This window comes from Piliocolobus tephrosceles, chromosome 12 (genome assembly GCF_002776525.5).
Source record: "Piliocolobus tephrosceles isolate RC106 chromosome 12, ASM277652v3, whole genome shotgun sequence".
Taxonomy (NCBI): Eukaryota; Metazoa; Chordata; class Mammalia; order Primates; family Cercopithecidae; genus Piliocolobus; species Piliocolobus tephrosceles.
Window position 1 is genome coordinate 62,014,814 of NC_045445.1, and position 20,310 is coordinate 62,035,123.

General features: G+C 33.0%; 1 protein-coding gene across 1 annotated transcript in view; it reads right to left on the bottom strand.

Moving 5' to 3' along the window:
- PCDH11X (protocadherin 11 X-linked) overlaps window positions 1-20,310 on the bottom strand; it is an 808,894-nt gene that overhangs the window by 751,186 nt on the left and 37,398 nt on the right. The window contains exon 4 of the mRNA XM_023202925.2: window positions 6,896-7,479. Coding sequence (XP_023058693.1) covers window positions 6,896-7,479 — 584 coding nt within the window. The remainder of the gene's footprint in view (window positions 1-6,895; window positions 7,480-20,310) is intronic.

The window sequence follows — 20,310 nt, forward strand, 5'->3', positions numbered from 1 at the left end:
TCACTAAATATTCTGCCACTGTATAAAGAATAAGCAATAGGTTTCTTATGATTGTTCACCTAGAATTACCTCTTCTATTTCAAAGGAAATAAAAAATAGATGACTCACGATATTTTTATAGTTTTAATTGCTAAAACGTGTGTGTCCACCTGTATTCCATTTTGATGCCTTTAGTGCTCTAGTAATAGATATTTAACATTTTATGGATAAAACACTTTATGACCTATTGGTAGAATAGATTGGTGAAGATATAATTTGTGCAAGCAAAAAACCAATGAATAAAGGACATTTCAAAAATAATTAAGAAAATTAAGTTCTGTGTTATTTAATTAAATTAAACTCAATATTTTCCTTCCCCCAGTAACATCTACCTGCACTGGGAAACTGAAAGACACTTGAACAACAATCTACTAAAATTTAATTTGTGGTCAAAGCAATTTATTTGGTCTATTATGCCACTAGATTATTTAATTATTCATTCTTGATTAGTTTTGTGAAGATGACGGTAGACTGATAAATACAAAGGGAGAATATTAATTTCTTGAGTATTTCATTTTTAAGTGAGAATTAGTTTTCATCTGCACTTTATAGTTTTTGCTAAAGAAAAATTCCATCAAAAACTGGTCCAAACTCATACTCTGGTAAAATCATGAAGATAGATACATTATTTTATAGATAAAACTCAAACAAACTCAGAAAGTTTTCTGCAGAATGACCTTATTGCTTTTATCATCACTTCTCATACAAGGTGTCATCACCTCTGATACAGAAATCTTACCAATCCATCAATTTTTGTGATCTAAGATTGAAAGATCATACTTCGGTTCAGTAAGAGAGTGTCTCCACAGCAGTGTTGTTATATAATCAATATAAATCAGTGTAGACAGCAAGAATAATTTATGCCAAGAAAACTACCCACATTGGGATATTTATTATCTTAGATTATTAGCACTGATCAAAATTATTAAAGCCAATTAGATCTGTGTAATACAACCTCATGTTTTCATTACAGAATTCTATACCAATTAATTTTGTCTTGTATAAATATGTTTTTATTTTAGGATTTAAGTCATTTCCTTTGGCAGGAATAATATTAAGTTCAAATTTATTTTTATTTAGATACAGTAGACAATGAAATAACAGATCAATAAATCTGTACCTAATAACATAAAATTTAGTGGTGCTTCTTATAGTTAGTTGGTAATACGAGGTTAAGAGGCATGATGTAAGTAAATCATTCAGATTTGGAAACACATTTGTTCTTCAGAGCCTCAATTTATAAATTCTAGAATTGAACTATTTACAATGTCCAACTTATGTTCCATAAATATCCATCCATACTGTGGGATTATTAATAACAGATGTATTTAACAAAAGGCATTAGTGGACGATGAATACTAACCAAGACTCTGATAATAGTAATAAAGTCAAAAGTTACTTAATCCTATTAGTGTCACACTCTCATTTATTTAAGACCTGACAGCATTAATAAAGATTCATTTGTGAAGACAATGAGTTTTATGTTGTCATTTTTTCCACACTGGAAGTGTACTTTGATAATAACCCCAGCTTTCAGAAATCTCATAGTCATTAGCATTTGATTGTCATCACTTTTGCTTTTTAACACTAGATCAAAAATATTAACATGCAAATTACAGAATTCAGAGAGTATAAAATCAAGTAATCTTAAAGCTGAAATGGAGAAATTTTAAGTGAAAGTTCATTTTATATTTGAAAAAATGAGGAAATCATTATAGTCAAACTCTTCTGAGTCTCTTAGAGGCAAATAAAGTAAGTTTTCTAAAATTGTTATAGTCATTGTTATAGTATATTCTCTCTGCACTGACAGTCATGAATCTTTACTCACTTCTCCTGATGTTACACATCACTTTGAGTTATGGTTACATAACGTTAAAAATGTTAATTTCTTCAGAACAACAAAGTTTGCTTGCTTTTTGTCTTCACAATGTATTATTTGATGCCTTGTTCTCGGCAATTTAAATCAAGATTTCTAAATCTTGTGGTAGATGAGATTTTTCACAATTTAGATTTTCTAACCCCAGATCTCAAAACAAATCTAACTCTAATTTTAGTTTCATAAATCCAGTCCAACTCTTGATCAATGGGGAAGATGTTTTCTTAAAATGGAAACAAGGGCCATTGGCTATGTTAAAAGACTAACCCAGATTAAATGATCTTTTGAGATTCATGGAAAAGATGAGGATGCCTTATGGGATGGGTAGAAACAAGGGAAGGCTTTGAGTAGGATCACTAATCTGAGAAAAAGTTGATCATCATGTTCTGTCAATACAAACTGTCATCCTTTAAAACACTGTCATGCCTTCCTTAAGGAAATCAATCAGCACACTGTCACTGGGCTAGTATAGAAATGTGACTGTTGATATACGCCAGGGAAGATGGAAATTTGAAGCAGAAAATAAAAATAACTGTAACATCATTATATAAACTAATTTCCCCTGAGTTCCTACCATGAGAAAAGAAGGAAGTCCCTGTGGTTTATATACATATTCTGAGTCAGACTGGGTGCTTGAGGGATGTTTCTATTTGTGAAAATGTTGGCTTTCCTGTCAAAAAATACTTACAATATTTTAAAAGCTTTATAAATAACAAGCCATCTGAATTAAAAAGTGAAAGAGATCCTGTGATTTCCTACTCCTGACCAACAGTTCTTTCAAATGCTGCAATGTGTAGTATGATGTGTGTGAGTATGTAAATAGCTATATGTATATAGGGAATTAGCATTGCTGTAGGACTTTACTTGAAAGAGAGAAAAGAGAAGGTTTCAAATCTGGATTCTTTTTTAAGTGGCAACTATTAATAACATCAAGAACTCTTATAGATGATTTTTTTTCTTTAAAGAGTAACATGATCCATTAAAAAGTTGAAAATCTCATCAAAGTCACATATATAAGTTTTATTTTTACTTTTTTTTTTTTTTTTTTTTTGAGACGCAGTCTCGCTCTGTCGCCCAGGCTGGAGTGTAGTGGCGCGATCTCAGCTCACTGCAAGCTCCGCCTCCCGGGTTTACACCATTCTCCTGCCTCAGCCTCCCGAGTAGCTGGGACTACAGGCGCCCGCCATCTCGCCCGGCTAGTTTTTTTGTATTTTTTAGTAGAGACGGGGTTTCACCGTGTAGACCAGGATGGTCTCGATCTCCTGACCTCGTGATCCACCCCTCTCGGCCTCCCAAAGTGCTGGGATTACAGGCTTGAGCCACCGCGCCTGGCCTATTTTTACTTATTTTTTAAACAAGCAGAATTACTTGGTATTTACTTCATTCCTCCACTTTTTCCTTTTTAAATTTTATTTATTTATTTTTTGAGACAAATTCTCTCACTATTGCCCAGGCTGGATTGCAATGGGGCAATCTCGGCTCACTGCAACCTCTGCCTCCCGAATTCAAGCGATTCTCCTGCCTCAGCCTCCCGCCACCACGCTCAGCTAATTTTTTTTTTTTTTTTTGTATTTTTTTAGTAGAGACAGGGTGTCACTATATTGGCCAGGCTGGTCTCGAACTCCTGACCTCAAGTAACCCACCCACCTCAGCCTCCCAAAGTGCTGGGATTACAGGTATGAACCACTGCACCCAGCCCTTTTTCTTTCTTTCACTCTTCTCCTTTTGTATCATGAATCTGCAGTGATCCTGCTCTGAAGGTTATCTATCCATCTACAATCTGTCGGTTGATTAGGAGTCAGGAACTGCACTCTGGTTCCCACCTCTATCATTTACCAGTCACATGATGATAAGCATAATACATTATCACCCTGAAACTCATTTTCCAAATATTTAAAATGTGAAATAATACTTTCCCTGTTTGTGCCAAGGTATACTGAAACTCATAAAAAGGTAAGCTAAATTAATATATGTAGATATTAGTTTTAGAAATAAATATTCTAAGTCTTATGAAATTTTATGCTACATACATTTTAAACATTTAATAAATATTTTCTGCCAATGCCTTTAATTTCAGTTAATTAATATCAAATAGTCAATAGTAGGACCCCTTCCTGTATAAATTGACCTATTTAAATATTTAAATTGACCTTTTTTCCTAGAATTTTTCTCTATATTCCTCCCTTCTCTCCCTTTGCTATTTGCACTATTCAAATACATTTTATATTAGCCTAGTTAGGATAAACTGTGATTTTGCTATTCTTGTCTATTCAACAAAAGTAGAGCAAATTAATATTAATTAAATTCTCATCCTATTCCGCAGGACAAAGGGTCTTTTAAAAGAAATTATTATGGTTGGCCTACTTATTTCACATTGTAAAATTTACGAAAGTTTACGGATGAATCAAAACATGCTTCTTTTCTCTCTTTTTCTTTAACTCTCCTTTCCCATAGCATATATGCCACTTTCAAGACAGGGCCTTTTTGCAAGTCAAGGTGCATTCAGTAAAAGTCACCCATGTCATGGCCCTCTGCATGCCTGGAGCTATGCTTTGTGTTCCATTCTCATTATTTTTAACAAGCAGTCAAAACAGTATTTGTCCAGGGGGCCATACAAATGCCCCAGTACTTTAGGCACATCATATAGTTACTTTAGGCTTATCACACGTTCTAAAACAGAAAGAGATTTTAGAGCATTTCTAAGACTCATCTAAGAACCTGTAGTGAGACTTTTTGTCATTTGCTGACAATCTTTCAAAGAATGTCAAATGAAAGCACATTTTAACAAAGCTAAAATTATGCCAGCAGGCTTATTTGTTTTATCTGAATTAGTTAAGCAGCTTTCAAGACAAATTAGAAATTTCTTGGAAGTTCGTTAAGCTTCCCTAAGGGAGACAAGACAAAATTATTCCTTGAATAAACCACTACATTTTAAAACAACACATTTGTCAAGATGGTCAGTTGAAGAGACCCTATTGCTAATATCCGATTTAAACTTGGTAAGGTCTCATTTTGATTTTACCTATTAATTTTTATTGTCCAAATAAACTTTTTATTTGTTTAGGCTGTGCTGTGCAATATGATAGCCACTAACCACATGCGGCTATTAAGATTAAAATTGAATTAATTAAGCATTTAGTTCCTCAGTAGCAATAGCTACTAAGTACTTTCAAGGACTATAGCCATGTGTGACTAGTGGCTACTGTGTTGTATCACAGATTATAAAACTACCGTCCTTGCAGAAAATTCTGTTGTGGAGTGTTGCTTTAGAGAGAGACTATCCACTCCGCTACTCAATTTATTATTTCAAGTGATAAGCCTCACAGTTCCATAAGTAGTTAAGTGTTTTAAAGCAGCTTCAAAAATCTTCTATACAGGTATATCTACTCCATACTAAGTGCTTATTTTTCCCAATTCTGCCCCTGTGATAATTGTCATCCCCATATTATGACTGAAGAAATTAAAGGTCAAAAAGATTAAGCTGAAAGTAGCATGTCTGGTAAGAGGTAAGCACAAAACTGTGATCCATATCTGTCTGACTCCTGAATATTTTTCCATTTCATCAGATAAGGAGATGTCATTGCAGGAACTTCACCCCAAAGTGCTCATTTAAAAATCATCTAATTTTTAGTTTTTTTCAGGAACCTCCAAACTGTTCTCCATAGTGGTTGTACTAATTTACATTCCCACCAATAGCATACAAGGGTTCCCTTCTTTCCAAATCCTTCTCTTTCTGTTTTCACTTCATATACTCAAACATATTTGCATTTCAGTGAAATTTGCTCAAGAGGTCTGTAGCCTCCCATTTCTGAATGAATTTACAAACAAATATATCTTTACAATAGATCAGCATCAGTTGAGGAATTTTCCCACATTATATATCCTCTAGGTCAAAACCTTCAGATGATATATATCAGAATGTCTTATTTATATGTTTTGGGGCATATTTTTAACACTAGTTATTATGTAATCAATGTAGTTTGGCAGAATATTTATAAAAGTATGAAAATCCCCTGAACAGATCTATGTGAAACATGTACATTTGTTATTTCATTAACATATATTTTCCAAGATCATTCAAGTGCATTGTACTATTTCACATACCCCAATTTGAGTTATCCATTACTCTTTATATCATATAAGTAATTAAAAAGAATTGATCATTAACTTGATAAATGTGGCCCCTCTGCACATATTTTGAAGAATATCAAATATTCAATCTATTCTTCTCTCTACCTTCTCCATCCTAAGACCCAAATCAAGCCAGGATAGGTTATTCAAATCAACTGATTGAATATTTTTTGTTAAAAGGCTTACTTACCCTTTACAACAAATGAACACTCTGTTTTCAAATAATAGTTTAAAAAAATGAAAATATTTAACATTAACAGAACATTGACTAAAATTTAATCTCAATTTGATGATTCAGGATATGCTAAAGACCTTGCCTTGCCTTGAAATCCTCATGAAAAATATTTACCTATATATGTTCAGAAATGCTAGTAATAAATTAAATTGTTCTAGTCACTTGTCAAGTAGATTTATTTGGCACCATATCGAATGGCAAGATAAAATTTTTGTATCTAAAGTAATCACTAGGAAAAACTGATGGTCAGATTTCTGGATTCATTCTTAATGATTTGCTTATGTCAAGTTTTTGGCAGAAGCATGACTGGACAGATTAAAAGAATGAAGCTGGGCAAACTACTGATTTGTAAGTAGCAGGGCTGACCTCCTTGTCTGATCCCTTTATTGATTAATGGAAACACAACTGTTTGACAATGAATATACATACCATGAAAATTCATAATCCTCATGTAATTGCAAAAACTGCATTGATGAATTTTCTCCACTATGCTTTAAATTACATAAATTTTGAAAAATTGGGGTGATGGCTTACTCAAAATTTGAAATACATTAATACTTTATTTTACTCTTTAAAAAATGAGACATCTTTAACAAAGTGATTTTAAAACGCACCTTAATTAATTCGTAGTTTTGAACTCCGTTTATTCCTACGTCAGGATCAATGGCCGCTGGGAGAGTATATTTAGAGTTTATAGCCGAGTTCTCTGGAATTGATATGTTGATAACTGTTGTTGGGAACAATGGTGCATTATCATTTATATCTTCTATCAGAAAACGTATCTTAACGAGTCTAAATATTTCATCCGGCAAAATGGCAACCTCCACTTCATAAAAGCAATGCTCATCCGTTGGGATACCAACACATAATTTCTCACGATCAATGCGAGCGCCAGTAGTGAAGATCTCACCAGTACTCTCTTCAATTCGAATCAGTGGCACATCTCCGGTCTTGTACACTAGCTTGAACTGCATAGCAGATGTCAAGGACTTGTTTGGAATCAGCGACAAGTTAAGGTCTTTCAACAAGTCGCCTATTAGGACGTTTTCTGGCATTTCTTCTCGGACGGTGTAGTTCTTCTCCTGGGCGCCAGAGTGGAACACCACGCATGCTAGGAGGACCGCGAATATGTACGTCCCGGACAACAAGTCCATACCAAGCACACTTGTTACAGTTCGTTGTGTTAGCCCGCACAACACTGACCAAGAGGAGAAAGAGAAGAGGGAGAAGAAATTATTAAGAAGTCAACCTTAAACATGCATGTTAACAAAAGCTGTTTTAAATTAAAATCACTAAATGAGATGTTAGCATAATTGAGACTCTGTTAATTAGTGATAAATTTGTTTTGAATCAAATATTATGAATTTGTACAGTAAGAATAAAGATAAATGAAATAAGATAGCTAAAGTATAAAAAGTGACACAGAATACCTATAAAAGTGTCCACCATTGATAAATATATAAAAGATAATACTTTAATATACCAAGATAGTTAGAGAATATAAACAATTAAAATATTTAATTCAACAGTTAAGGGAAAATAACAGGTATTTGTTACAAATCACAAAATATAATCTTTATTCTTTGTTATAATATGGGTTTAAAATGCAATTATTCTCTTGGCAATGAATAATTTATACAATAGTCCATTTCTTCAGCTCTGGGCATCAAAGTGAACAAAAATTGATCTGGATAAAAGGAGACAAATAATCATTATAAAGGAGAGACTAAGAAAGTTTGATTTGAAGAAGAGAAGTTTGGGAGAGTAGAGGGGTTGATGTGACAAATGCCTAAACATGGTAACAATTATAATGTGAAAAGGGAATTAGAGGTTTTTTCTTTGGATAAGAAAACAAGAATAGCTATTAATATAAAGTACAGTTAAGTGACTTTCAGATTGACATAACGGCTTATTAAAGGATTCTGAAAAAAAATGTTTCAGGATATTTCAGGAGTGTATTCCATATCTTTGGAGGTACTGCACCACCAGATTAGATCTATTATATTTGCTTTAGATATAGAGATATGGTAGATGACGTCCAAACATTCAATGGGAGAGTTAGACTAGAAGACATCCCAACCCTGAGAATTTATGTTTATAGAACACAGAAGGTAGTTCATATAAAAATGGGTTTTCACATCTACAGACTAACAGGAATTATACAACTTCAAGGAAGAGCTTGAGTAGGGCTTGAAAATAAGAAAGGCATTTAAAAACAGTACCAAGTTGAAAGTGAGTCAAAAATCAATCTCTCTTGCTACTTCTCCCTATCATTTTTCACTCACTGAAAGCTTTAAAATTATTTCAGTTCTTCAACTCTTCTGACAAAATTCAATGAGGAATTTTGATTTTCTTAAAATCTGCAAATTTTTTCTTCAGTTTCCTTTCGTAATTCTCAATTCTTATTCTCTATTTTATTTAATATATTCTCAAGTTTATATATTAAATATATTTTAATCTCTAGTATAATTAAACATTCTAATGTGCTTCTTCTGGATGGTATTTGTAAATGATATATAAACAGAATTAAATTTGTATCACACTGAGCTAAAGCCTATCAGATGTTATACTTTTATAACTAAATGAAAGTTAATCCAACTATTAAGGTATTTAGCAGTTTTGAAAACTCAGTGGTCAGATGATTACTTAAAATTCCATTCCAGAAATATATTAATGCATATATGCATCCAATTAAGGAATTTCTCAATATTTATTGGTATTTGATAACATCAACAAATTTTAGTAATTGTTCTAAAAACAGGAGGACTACAGGATATAAATAACTTGTTATGGATATTGTGCTCTGATTATGCCAAGCAACATGTTACATGAAATAACTGTCCCATTGCATAGCTGCACGTCTGCATTTTTAAAAATATGTATATGCCAGTGTTGGAAGACACAAAATTGGTAAAAAAGAAATCTTCCTATTTATAATCAATAATCAAATAAATGCATCTGTTGCAACAATTTAGATAGTCTGGATCGGGAGTAGACTTTAAACATCTCATTAATTTTTATCACAAAATTTAAAAATATATGTTATGAATCCAACGACTTTCCTGTGTTGAGCATTTGGTATCATATATAAAATATGTGAGTAATGCTAGAGCTGAAGACATTCTTTATCCTAGTAAACAACACAAAAACACTGTTGCCTGTGGTATAGTATTTTTAGCATCATTTGTACAATGATGTGCATTGGGATTACATAATATAAAAACTTGCTCAAAATTCAGTCTTGGGAATTTTTGGTTTTATACTCTGTTATGAAGGTGAGATTAAAAATACCCCATTGATACTATCAGTTAATATGCACACATATATGTGTTCTATATGCTGTGAATCTAGTATATATAAGAAGTTTTGGATGTTTATGTGATTTTATAAATGTCATGCAAACATAAGCAGAAATAAAAATGGGGCAGTGACAATTGGAATTAAAACTATAGCTCTGTTCTTATCTTACCCTTAGGTATTACACATTATTACAACTGGCAGAAGAATACTACAGACTGTTTTTAAAAACATTGCAGGATATTCTCACTTATAAGTGGGAGTTAAATGATGAGAACTCATGGACATATACAGGGGAACAACACACACTGGGGCCTACTGGAGGCTGGAAGATGGGAGGAGTGAGAGGATCCGGAAAAATAACTAATGGGTACTGGGCTTAATACCTGGGTAATGAAATAATCTGTACAACAAACCCCCATGACACAAGTTTACTTATATAAACCTGCAAATGTACCCCTGAACTCAGAATAAAAGTTAAATTTAAAAAAATAAGATAAAACAACCTTGAATTCCTGGATATCAATCCTCCAAAAAAAAAAAAAGAAAAGAAAGAAAAGAAAAGAAAAACAAAATAAAGAAATAAAAGCATTGTATACATGCTGCAATATTTCTACACAACAGAAACAATTAATAGAGCAATCTAGTTCCAAGAAGTCACCCTCTCCCAATCCATTCTAAATCTGTTCTACTCTATTTTTTATTTTTTAATTTTTTTATTATACTTCAAGTTCTAGGGTACATGTGCACAACGTGCAGCTTTGTTACATATGTACACATGGGCCATGTTGGTATGCTGCACCCATTAACTCGTCATTTACGTTGGGTATCTCTCCTAATGCTATCCCTCCCCCGACCCCCACCCCATGACAGGCCCCAGTGTGTGATGTTCCCCGCCCTGTGTCCAAGTGTTCTCATTGTTCACTTCCCACCTAGGAGTGACAACATGTGGTGTTTGGTTTTCTGTCTTTGCGATAGTTTGCTCAGAATGATGGTTTCCAGTTTCATCCATGTCCTTACAAAGGACATGAACTCATGCTTTTTTATGTCTGCGCAGTATTCCATGGTGTATATGTGCCACATTTTCTTAATCCAGTCTATCATTGATGGACATTTGGGTTGGTTCCAAGTCTTTGCTATTGTGAATAGTGCCGCAATAAACATACGTGTGTGTGTGTGTCTTTATAGCAGCATGATTTATAATCCTTTGGGTATATACCTAGTAATGGGATGACTGGTTCAAATGGTATTTCTAGTTCTAGATCCTTGAGGAATTGCCACACTGTCTTCCACAATACCATCCTCATAAAAAACATTTTAAAATGTGTTTCATAACTGGAAATTCATTCAGTGGTTTTAAAAATGGGGAAGAAATTTTGAGAAAAAACTACCATTTCTAAAGCTTAAGTGAACATATATGTTGCCAACCTAGAAGGAATATTCACCCTCTAGTTCATAAAGAGTTTGAGATGAAATGAATTCATGGAGGTTTAGTCACTCATTCAACAAATACTTATTAAGCAATTTTTTATGTCAAGCACAGTTCTAGACACTGAAAGTACATGAGTGAACAAAACAGTTTATATTTGATAATATATTCTAGTATGTCTTTAATTCAGTGTTCAAATACTGTATAATGAACTCATCTCTGCTTCTACCAGGATATGAACATGCATGTTTAAGTAACATCAGTCTGCAGATTTTGATTTCAACCCTTACATTTACCACTTGAAACTTTATTATATTTAAAATTAAGAGTTTTCTTTGAAAATGTTGAGCTTAATTCTTTGAATGAACAGTACAGAAATTTAGCTACTAAATATGGATATAAATAATCACTGCTTAGTCTTATGGAAGCATGGTACATTTAACTTAGACATCCAGGGAAAATATGCCTACATACATATCTTAACATATATAAATTACATTCTAACTTTTCTGTCTCTCATGAAAAATGTGACCAGATAACCTTAAATTTCTTTACCCTTCTCCAACAACCCACTCCTACTATAGATTAATGTTAGTTTGGAAACTGATAAAGGAAACAACACAAAAGAAGACAAAGAACTAACATTTTTGACAAATTCCAGCAGTACCCATACTATTTAAGCGATGCCCTTTATCAGCAAGACATCATGGTTGGGTAAGCAATAGTTGTATTTAGAGGGATACAACAATGACAATTAGAGAAAGCAAAAGCAGAAATAAAATAAGCATCTCTGAAAATTTAGAGATATATAAAGCAAAAATGGAAGTTCATTTTATTATCTCTGAGTAGGTAAGGGAGCTACGCATCCACTATATGCAATTCTAGAAATTTCAAACCACATCACACAATTAATGTTCAAATGCTTTGTCAGAAGAATTTCAAGGCATAATTTCCTTGATTTTTTAAAAACTTTTTCTTCATTATAGTGCTGGTTTCATTTGTAATATATTTAAATGAATTCTATGTGAATGACTGGATTATGTGCTACAACAACAAATACATGAGTGAATGGTTTATATGCTACAATTTTTGTATAATTTCTACAGTAGTACAAATTTAAGTATTACATGAAGATAAGAAATATCTATATGCTGCCCATTATCCTAACTCCACTTAGATCTCATCATTCCAATTATTTCAGTGTTTCATGAAGTCAAAAATACACCATTTAACAGCCATAATATATTAGGTAGTCACTAGTGTGTCCTTGGTCTCACATACAAGCAAAGCTTCTTTCACAGCCTGGGTAAACAATAAGGTAGTTCTTGAGGTTGACAGGAATCTAGAATATTGCAAGAAAAGTAACCACATTGGGAGAAAGACAAATTGGAGCAACTGATAACCTAATATTTTCAGAGGAACTGACCACAGCAAGCAAAGGGGGGCAAGGGCATTGGCCGTCCAAATTTCTATAACTATTTCCTCTGTATTCTGAAACTTGAGATGTCAAAATAAAAAATTTAATAAGGCACACTAATTATATATGACTGGTTCATTAAATTTTATTCCATAAAGAGCTTGCTTATTGTACTTATTGCATATGTCTAATTTTTCACATTTGGTCTAATCTTCTCTGAGAAAGTGTATTCCATCAATGCTGCTTCCTTCTCCAAATTGTTTATTGTTTGCTGATTCATTCTAGCATTCCAACAACAGGTAGTACGGTGTTCTCTAACAGGGTTTCAATATCTGATAACAATCAAGCTCAAATAGCACTTATAAGACAAATTCTAAAGGTTGCCCTTCTATATTAATTTTTCTGGATTTTTGATACATGATTTAGGGAACATTTGAAACATGGCTTTACAGAATAATCAAGCAAGAGACACATTCTTTATGCCAAAAATATGTTTGTCTATCATCACACATTATTCTATTGCCTCAGGGTGAATGTAATATTGCTTGTTTCAGTATCTAATAATTATTTTACTATACTTTGTCAATAAGTACCAGATTATCATAATAAATAAGTCCTAAATTCATCGAAGTTCAAAAGATAATTTCCATTTTGTGTAGTATTTTAATTGCTCTATGTGATTTCAAATCAGTTATTTCATTTAATCTATGTAACTATGTGATATATATAAATATCTGTAGGCATTGCTTTATATATTAAATTTTTTTATCAAATAGGCATTAATTTCACATTCTGTAAATTCTCTAGATAATCACACTTTAAGAAGGTAACCAAAGGTCCCTCACATGTGCAAAAGAAAAGAGAAAGAAACAGAAAGTGATGGGCTTGGAATCTCTTATTCATGGGTGAAATTATGTAGGCAGTATAGCATCACAAAATTAAAGAGATCAAGGGGTATGGAGAGGTGATGTTCAATAATGGAGGGTTCGGGCATGATAATTTTAGTCATTTGTTAACAAATGCGGTTTCTTCATATATATATATAATGTGTGTGTGTGTGTGTGTGTGTGTGTGTGTGTAATATATATATATTTGTGTCTTCACCGGGTATTTGTTGAAAAGCCTATTTTGAGTTTTATATATAAGGATAAGTAATACTTCTATTAGTCACTATTCCATGAATTAATAAAACAGTACAGGAAAACAGGTAGCAATATATCTATCATATTAGTGTTTAAATTATCTATGTAGAAAGACCAATTAATATTTTACTGTTGATTGCTCACCTCCCCAAACTTCAGTACTAATTGCAATATCTGCACAAAGCACTTTATCAGATTACTTCCCTATATATGATGCATGTTCTAGAATGACTTTACTTTTTGTTTGTGTTGGGTTCTAATTTATCAAAATTACAATGCAGTAAAATCAATAGTAGAAAGCAAATGAGATATAGCACCAGAATCTTGGAAATGATGGCTAAAAACAATGTCCAAGCTGATGGTCTGCAAAACAAATCAAGGCAAGATATTAGTTATCAACAAATGAATTATATCCATCACTCTATTGTTCCAAGGAACAGATAAATGACTTTCATGTTTAATAGTTACATTCATTCACCCCGTGAGACAATGAAGCTCTTCCTATTAAGATGACTTTGGAGTTGCACAATCCATAATCAGTAACTACACAACCTAGAACACTAAGCAAAAATGACATAGCAAACTTAAAACCAATCTTACGACTTGGTTTATCAACTGCCTAATAACAGATGCCTCAGCCTAAAGGTTCAACAATATTCCTTCTCCTTTCAGTTCTCACTTTTTTACACATATTTTAATATTATTTCTGTGATTTTTGTTTGGTGTCACCTCAAAACCAATAAAATGGATAATCAATTAAAAGTGATAACATTAATTAATAAATGAATAGAAAAACAACTGAACCATAAATGTGACACACACAAGCCATATTTCGAATCTTCAGTTGTGATACACTTAGAGTAGAAAAAATGATAAAGAATTCCGCCTTTTAAAATGGAAGTTGCATTTATAAGTATAATGAAACACTACTTCATGGATAGAAAGAATAAATATCATTAAAATGGAATACTACCCAAAACAATTTACAGATTGTTATTCCTATGAAACTACCAATGACATTCTTCACAGAACAAGAAGAAAACTATGTTAAAATTCATATGGAACAAAAAAAGACCCCAAATAGCCAAGGCAATCCTAAGCAAAAAGAACAAAACATGAGGCATCACATTACCTGAGTTCAAACTATACTACAGGGCTACAGTAATGGTACTGGTATAGAAACAGACACATAGACAAATAGAACAGAATAGAGAGCCCAGATATAAGGCCATACACCTATAACCACATGATCATCCACAAAGCTGAAGAAAACAAGCAATAGGGAAAGGACTCCTTACACAATAAATCGTGCTGGGACATCTGGCTAGCCATGTGCAGACAATTGAAATTGGACCCCTTTCTTACACCATGTACAAAAATCAACTCAAGATGAATTAAATATCCATAAAACCCAAAACTATAAAATCTTGGAAGACAACCTAGGGAATTCTATCCTGGACAAAGGAAGTGGCAAAGATTTCATGATGAACATGCCAAAAACAATCACAACAAAAGCAAAATTGACAAATGAGATCTAATTAAATTTAAGAGCTTTTGCAGAGTAAAAGAAACTATCAACAGAGTAAACAGTCTATAGAATGGGAGGAAATATTTGCTAACTATGCATCTGACAAAGGTCTAATATCTAGCATTTATAAGGAACTGAAATTTACAAGAAAAAAACAACCTCATGAACAAGTAGACAAAGGACATGAGGAGACACTTTTCAGAAGAAGACTTACATGTGGCCAGCAAGCATATGAAAAAAGCTCGATATCACTGATCATTAGAGAAATGCAAGTCAAAACCTCAATGAGATACCATATCACACCAGTCAGAATGGCTACTATTAACAAGTCAAAAAATAACAGATGCTAGCGAGGTTGCAGAGAAAAGAGAATACTTTTACAATGTTGGTGGGAGTGTAAATTAGTTCAACTATAGTGGGAAACAGTGCAGTGATTCCTCAAAGAGGTAAAACCAGAACTACCATTTGACCAGTAATCCCATTCCTGGGTAACTACCCAGAGGAATATAAATCATTTTACCATAAAGACACGTGCACACAAATGTTCACTGCAGCACTATTCACAATAGCAAAGACATAGAATCAACCTAAATGTCCATCAATAACTGATTGAATAAAGAAAATGTGGTACATATACATCATGGAATACTATGCAGCAATAAAAACTAATTAGATCATGTCCTTTGCAAGACCACGGATGGAACTGGAGGCCATTATCCTCAGCAAACTAATGCAGGAACAGAAAACCAAATATTGAACGTTCTCACTTATAAATGGGATGGAAATGATGAGAACTGATAGACACAAAGAAGGGAACAACAGACTCTGGGGACTAATTGAGCATGGACTGTGGGATGAGGGAGAGGAGCAGAAAAAATATTGAGTACTAGTCTTAGTACCTGAGTGATGAAATAAGTTGTATAACAAACTCCTGTGGCATGAGTTTGCCTATATAACAAACCCGCACAGGCACATATGAACCTAAAAGTTAAAGAAATAAAGTACATATTTTTCCCACTAAAAAATAAGTAAAATAGAATTTGCATTCATAAGTTAAAATAAACACTACTTCTTGTGTGTTCTTTAGTTTCACAATAAAAGCATGTACTGGGTTCAGCCTGGTTTTCATGAAGGAATAGCATCTATAAGAGAAAATTCAAATGTATTTACAAGATGTTCATACAAAGATAAGGTATAAATGTTAGTGGTTGTATAATTTTTCTTTTGTCTTTCATCTAGGTAAATACATGAGAAAATGTTTTCTCTATTTAGCAATATTCTTCATCAACTGTGGCTTAACACATTTTAACTCCAAATATAAACGTGATATTAACCATTTAAACTTCAATTTGGGCTTTCAAAATAACCTCGCTACATGTGAGAAAACTTAATTTTAGAGAAGGCCTGTTGGGTCCTGCTTCAAAAGTATTAGTATATTTGAAAGTGCAAAAAGATGAGCAGTAAAAAGTGGACGTTTTTCAAGACAACTCCCTACATAATACACAAAGATTTAGCTCTTCAAAAATAACAGTTTAGATATAAAATTTATTCTCTATAAATATCAGTTTGAAATTGAAACAACCATATAGATCCATAATATTTTATATTATGAATCCAAACTCAAAGCAAATGTATCATTCCAAATATATACCAACAATTTTAAGACATTATATTGAATGTATCAGTTCATGGGTACTGTGCCAAATACACAATAAGTGCTTAAGAAATGTTTGCTGGAGATTCAGGTCACCAATTCTTTTGTTTTAAATCTTTTCTTCCAAGAATATATCACTACAAGAACTGGCAAAGACTTCAAGAAATAACAGGAGTGATTTACAATAACTTGGAGTGTTCATTATTTTATGAATTCCATTTTATTCAAAAACCTAAAGTTTTCTGGTGATGGTGTATTTTACACACGATCTTCACCTGTAGTTATTTTCATTACAAATTACACTAAGTGGTTCTAAGGAAATCAGTTTTTCAAACTATTAGTAAGTAAAATATTTAAATTAATTTAACTAATCCTACATGTTTTCACAATATTTTTAGATTCCTCTTCTTTAATTTTTTTTTCCTGTTTACCACTTAGGACAACCACAAACCCCACTCCAACTCATTAAGAAATGAAAAAGGATTTATTTTGTCATTAGCCTTCATTAAGCATATTCCATGCCTTCTCACCACAAGTAAAGAACGAGCTCAAAGGGGTAATATACTAGCATATTGGAAGAAGAATGAAATAAAATCCCCCTTTTATTTATAAATCAAGCAGTGCATTAACCTCCAAACAATTATAACTGTCAAATGGGAAATCAAAAAGGTATAAGTTCTGCCTCTACAGAGTTGGATACAGTATTGCTTGGTGGACTAACAAACACTAGCCAAACTGTAATTGAGAAATGTTCATGAGATGCTTTATTTGTATGTTTAAAATAATAATCTTTGTGTTTCACTGTGAACATATGCCCTTGTGTGCATTTGTGTGCGTGCATGTGTAGACAGATCACTGTAAGGAAAATTGCCAACTGAAATGCCATCATACTAAACAATACTTGAAATGCAAGTGGTGTGATCAGGGTTACTCTCACATTAAGGCAGCCCCAAAATAGAACTTTCATTGCGTTCCATACCAATGCAATTTTTTTTTTTTTTTTTGAGACAGGGTCTCGCTCTGTCGCCCAGGCTGGAGTGCAGTGGCGCAATCTCGGCTCACTGCAACCTCCCAGGTTCAAGAGATTCTCCTGCCTCAGTCTCCTGAGTAGCTGGGACTACAGGCGTGTGCCACCATGCTCAGCTAATTTTTTGTATTTTTTTTAGTACAGACGGGGTTTCACTATGTTAGCCAGGATGGTCTCGATCTCCTGACCTCGTGATCCACCCGCCTCAGCCTCTCAAAGTGCTGGGATTACAGGAGTGAGCCATGGTGCCCGGCCCACCAATGCAGTTTTAAGTGAGTAATACATTCAGATAAAAAAAATTATTTATGTATTTGTGGTTATTGTTATTTTGATTTAGCTATTGCACTGCTTATAAAAAATGTAATTTGTTTCACATTGGTTTTGAAAAAGAGATTACAAAAAAAGAAAATAAAGACACCATTCTTTTCATTAGGTACTAGAGGCTCCAATGACTTGTGAGACTTTTTGGTTTTTAGAATTATAACTTACGCTGTAATGATTCCAGTTTGTCACAGAGTACAAAATATGTGAAAATGGCCAGTATTTCATTTTAAATTATAATTTCTATATAGTTGATAAATGTAAAATATTTTCCTATTCCAGAAAATATTAGAAATGCTGAAATATTTTACTTTTTCTTTTCAGAGATATCCAACTCCTTAACAGATATCATAGAAGAAGCTACAACAAACACAACTATTTTACACTTGCTACAACTGGCACTCGCTCTAGGAAACTGTGATCACATGGTGCATTAATTCTTTATATAACCTGACGACCCTGGAAAATAAAGACCAGTGCTCTTCGTGATGAAATTACTTTGCATCAGGACTTGATTTATAGAGAGCACAAGAACAAAATGAGAAATAAAGGTGATTGATTATGCCTTGAAAAAAGAACTCTCTTTTCCATACAATAGTTACCTTTAGACTATAAGCATCTAGGGTTGTGCAGTCCAATATTATATTGCTGTGTGTAGCTGTTAAAATTAAATTTAAGTCAGATTAAAAATTCAATCCCTTAGTTGTACTAGGCACATTTTAAGTGCTCAATTGTCCAGTGTGGCTAAGGACTTAAGTACTGGACAGCACAAATTATAGAATATTTCTATTACTACAGAAAGTTCTGTTGGACAGTACTAATCTAGATCAGGAGATCAGTAACCTTCAGCTATGCCTGCACCCAGGACAGTGAAATGATGGCTAGAATATCCAACTGATAGGCATGGGACAAAAAAAGCATAAAATTAAATAGTATAGTAAATTGTATTCTTGAATCATTTAGGAATGAGTAGTATTTTATGATTCTAAAGCTTGAAACTATTACACAGTGAATATTTTTAAGAGATTAAGAGATTTCTTGTTAACTCAAGAAGAAACAATCAAATCTCCCCTCCTTTTGAGTTAGAAATCACACTGTTCCAGATCCTCTGAGAGAACAAAAATGTACAGTTTTATAGTTATAATAAATAGTATCTTAAAATAGATTATTTCATAAAACATTATATGATCCCAATGAGACCTATGTGATATGTTATATAAATAAATGTACTGTATCTGAGACATAAAAATTATGAAGTGATAATATACCAAAATAACTCTCCACTTGATAATCTTTAGTATACTGGGTAGGGTCGATAGGAGTTTGGAATACTCACCATGTTCTTCTCATTTATCACCATCATAATCCTTATACAGATAGTATGAAGATTATGATGCATGACAGAAATCATTAATCCTTCAAAAACCTCAAACAGAAAACTGAAGGGTATAGGGCAAATATCCTAATAGACAACTATGTAACTTCATCACTGTCTTGCTTTATGCAGTATCAGAAATGCATGCATACTCTAAATAAGTACCTGTGATACAGAATCATTCAATGCAAGCCACTATTTTCTAACATAGCCAATTACCCTTTCACTCTTAATCCATCTCCAATGTCCCTCAGCCCACACTGCCTCATCCTTCCTTAAATATGTGGTCAAAGCACTAACATACATTGGCTAACACAGTTCAGAAATTTCCTCATATTTCTACTTTTGTGCAGAATTTCCCTTGACCTCCAAGTTCTCCACAGTGCTGGAAGCAGTCTTAATGAATGCCACCGATTTAACAATTTTTTGTATTATCATATAATATGTGTTTTACAAAGAAATCATATTTAATGAAGCCAAAGACTCTGAGAGTTTTAAAAACGTAGAGAAAACAAGTTAAATCACTAGTAAAAGCCATTAAGCACTGAAATGCAAATAGAATCCTTCAGTGTTCCCTACACAACATATAGTCTTGTTCCCAATCCCTTTCTTCCCTAAAAAGTTAAAAGAAAAGGAAATCATTGCTATTTTTTATGAGTCAGCCCTTCTCCATTTTAATTTGTCTTTCCATTCTATTTGAACAGGAATGAACAAATTGGGGCAATGTATGGAAGATTTTATATTCTAATATTTTTAATTTTATATGATGATTTTCAGAATTTATCACATAATTATACACAAAACAAACATATATGCATTTTGCATATTTGGGATTTTTT